The 3,550-nt window shown below is 52.1% G+C and overlaps 1 protein-coding gene across 1 annotated transcript; it reads right to left on the reverse strand.

Annotated features, from left to right (window-relative positions):
- Positions 1 to 590: 590 nt before the first annotated feature.
- C8H11orf86 (chromosome 8 C11orf86 homolog) lies at positions 591 to 2,156 on the reverse strand. Its single transcript, XM_005351672.2, has 2 exons — positions 1,832 to 2,156; positions 591 to 1,213 (listed from the first exon to the last, which is right to left on the reverse strand). Exons 1-2 carry the CDS (start codon positions 2,102 to 2,104, stop codon positions 1,106 to 1,108), a joined length of 381 nt encoding a protein of 126 aa, XP_005351729.1. The 5' UTR covers positions 2,105 to 2,156; the 3' UTR covers positions 591 to 1,105.
- Between the last annotated feature and the right edge of the window lie 1,394 nt (positions 2,157 to 3,550).

The raw sequence follows: 3,550 nt of genomic DNA on the forward strand, positions 1-3,550 counted from the left end.
ATGTGTCCTTGATGACCTGAGAGATCCATCCCCAGGACTCACAGTGGAGAGTCAACCGGCTCTGGAGGTTGTCCTCTGAACCCCACGTGTGCACACACACACACACACGCACACGCACACACACACACACACACGAATACAAATGTAATAATTTTAAAGTTTCTACTCTGTCTCCACAGTCTAGCTTCCAGGCCAACTTCCCAGTGGCTGCCAGGGACACAAATACTGTCCAGGACTCTTTTGTGCTCTAAGAAAATAGGGAGCCCATCACTATATCTTCTGGGACTTAACCAACCCCTCAGTGGACCCTGTGCCAAGACATCAGGCTGGAATTTGAAGAATTCAGAGGACCCACCAGAAAGCCTGATACCCTCTCCCTGTGTGGTCCTAGGAGATCCCTCTGCCCTTGAGAGGCTCAGAACTTGAGTGTCAGTCACCAGGCAAATATTTCCTTCAGCTCAGTGGTTTTATTAACATGGTCAACCCCAGTGTCAGGTACTGGGTGTGTGTGGAGGCAGAAGGGTCTCTTTCCCTCCCTGGGCCTCAGTTTCCCTCTGTCACACAGGGAGGGAGGACTTCCCTGCTTCCTTCATCAGGATGTAATGAGGTCTAAAGAGGCAATGCGCATGACTGGGCTTCTCAGGCACAGCACCCAGAGTGAGGAAGTCCAGACGCGGTCCTAGCCTTTGAAGGCTCGCTGTCTGTGAGGAGACCCAAGGTAGAGCTTGGCCCTGTGACCAGGCAATATTCAAGAAATTCTCAGCCGTGTTTGGCTTTGGCTTCACTGAACACTGTCCTAGAAACGGCTGGTCTGTGTGGGGTCAAGAGTATTGTTGACACTCTCATTTCTGCATAGTCCTTAAGACCTTCATACATGCCAGTCCAGAAGGCAGGGAGCTAAGTGCCTTCTCCTCAGGCCTATGGAGGTCCATGCCAGCTGCCTGAACCAAGAAGGGCAGCCACACAGGGCTTTGAATGACCTAGTGACAGGGGCCTCCACGGGTCACATGACAAAGGCTGGAAGAGTTCAGAGTACAGAAAAGTCATGAAGAAGCAGATGGGGAGACGGGAGACGCAGGAGTTCAGCTGGTGGAGCAAGGGTCAATCACAGCAGTTCTAAACTGTCGGTGTCCAACGAGGTCTCTGGGGAGGCTGGCCGATGCAGGGTCACACTGGGGATGCTGGCGACAAAGCTCTTCCACTTTCTCCTCAGCTGGTGGGAGACCAAAGAGGGAAAATGACAACACAATGGTGGGCTTCAGATGCTGTTCCACTCATAGCCACCAGGTGGGGGTAGATCCCTGAAGGAGAGGCTAAGTTCCTGGGGGAGGGGGGGACTCTTCCCGCTGGGAGGCAGGGCCAGAAGGGGTGGGGAAATCTACCCTTCTTTCCCTGGTAAGAGAGAGACGGTAACTTGCAAGAAGTTGCTCTGGCCGATTTCCTTGCCTTCTGCTCTAGTCACCCTTCCGGCATAATATTACGTTAATTATCTTAATACGTGTCTGAAAGGCTGGCAGGGCGGTTCATGCCTTTACTCCCAGCAGCACTCGGCACACAGTAGGATCAAGAGTTCTAGGCCATTCTGGGCTATAGAGTGTGACCCTATCTCAAACACACAGAGTTCTGACCACATCTCCCCCAGGCCCCATTTCATCCCTCCTCCAACCTTCACTGACTCCCCAAAGTGCACAGAGAAAATCCCAGCTGCTTCCAGAATGTTCAGCCTCTGGGTATTTGCTTGACTTTCCTCAGGGCAGCTGTGCTCTTGACCCTTCTCTGGGTCCCTACCGTCCGTCTCCCATGGAACTGGTAATTCAGTTCGAAGTCTCACCTGTTGGTATTGCCTCAACCACCGCTGGCTGCCTTCTCTCTGGGTTTGGATCAGCTGCTCTGTGTCTCCCAGGGTCCCTGGCAGCCGCTCCTGAACAGGGACCTCGGGCCCTTCTGTGCCGGCAAGGCCCTGTGACCTGGACTTCTCAAGGCCCTGTCTGAGGCTCAGTGCCCTGTGGAGTCGGCCCTCCAGGGGCCTCCCCTGGGACTCACGGAGCTTCCCGTAGCAGGACCGGGGTTCTCGAAAGGACCGACTGCGCAGGCTGGTCCCCATGGTTCTGGAGGCTGTAACTGCTCTGTGAGCCACTGACTTTGTGAGATGGCCTGGTGCGTCCACTCATATGATGAAGCCAAAGGTCAGCACTGCTGAGGTGGCTGTCATAAACCAAAGGGCAGGCCACAAAGATCAAACATCTCTGAGTCACTTCCCAATTGTCTCTTCACCCTGTGGGATTAGATAGCCCAGGCTGGCCTCAAACTCATAACCCTTCTAAGTGCTGGGCTAGCTCCCACTGTCTTTCCTCTGGCTGTACAGTCAGCCTATTCTGACCTCTCTACCCTTGGGGACCTTGGCCTTGGCCGTCCACAGTGCTCAACTCATTGATGCTTCCACAGGAGAGCAGAGAACAGAACAGAGAACTGTCAGATTCACACACACCAGCGTAAAACTGGGTAAGGCAGCAGGCTGGAGCGGGGAACGGATCTTGTTTAATGGCTACAGACTCCTGAGTTTTACAAGGTGACAAGGGCTCTGGAAGTCAGTGGCACACATAGAACACCCGTGACCCACAGGGCCTGGGGAGATGGCTCATTTGTCGTAAAGTGTCTCCTGCACAAGGTTTGAGTCTGGCTCCCCGGTACCCAAGTGGGAAGGTGGACGTGCTGCACATACGGCAATCCCAACACCTGAGAGAGATGGGAGAGTTGCATTGGTGAGCTCCTGGTTCAGTGAGAGACCCGGTCTCCAAACAAAAGGTGAAGGTTGTCAAATGGTTGAGAGGGTTAAGGCATGGGCCACCCCGCCTGACAACCTGAGTCTGATCCTTGATGGTAGAAGGAGAGAACGGGGGCCCACAGGTTGTCACCACACCACCACACGTGTGCCGTGACACTCACGCTCCAGCTCTCAAGAATGCACAGGAAACAGACAAATAAATGAATGTAATTTGAAAATCTAGAATGGTGAGGTCAGGCATGGTGGCGCTTCTTCAACCTCAGTGCTGAGGAGCTGCAGTCAGGGGAATTTCTGCCAGGTCGAGGCCAGCCTGGTCTACACAGCCAGTTCCTCTCAAAAATAAAAAATAAAATAAAATAAAAATTAAAGGTAGAAAACGACAGAGAAAGATAGCTGATGTCAACTTCTGCCAACCCCCCCCCCCGCATAAGTCCCCTTCACACACATACACTACATAGAGACACAAAGAAGAAAATCAAAAAAATGATACATAGTAAATATTATTTCACTGTACCAGACTTTTGTTGTTGTTTATTTGTGGCTGTATATAGGCCAGACTGGCCTCAAACTTGCTGTGTAAGAGAACAGTCTTAAACTCCTGACACCCCTGTTTCCACCCCTGAGTTCTTGGATCACCAGGGTGAGTCACCATGCCTTGTGTAGCTAGTGCTAGGGATGGAACACAGATTCTTGTACGTGCTAGGCAAGTGCTGTACTAACGGAGCTACATCCTCAGCCTAGAAGGAAAAAAATGAAGAAAAGAAA

The sequence above is a fragment of the Microtus ochrogaster genome, chromosome 8, assembly GCF_000317375.1.
Source record: "Microtus ochrogaster isolate Prairie Vole_2 chromosome 8, MicOch1.0, whole genome shotgun sequence".
Lineage (NCBI taxonomy): Eukaryota > Metazoa > Chordata > Mammalia > Rodentia > Cricetidae > Microtus > Microtus ochrogaster.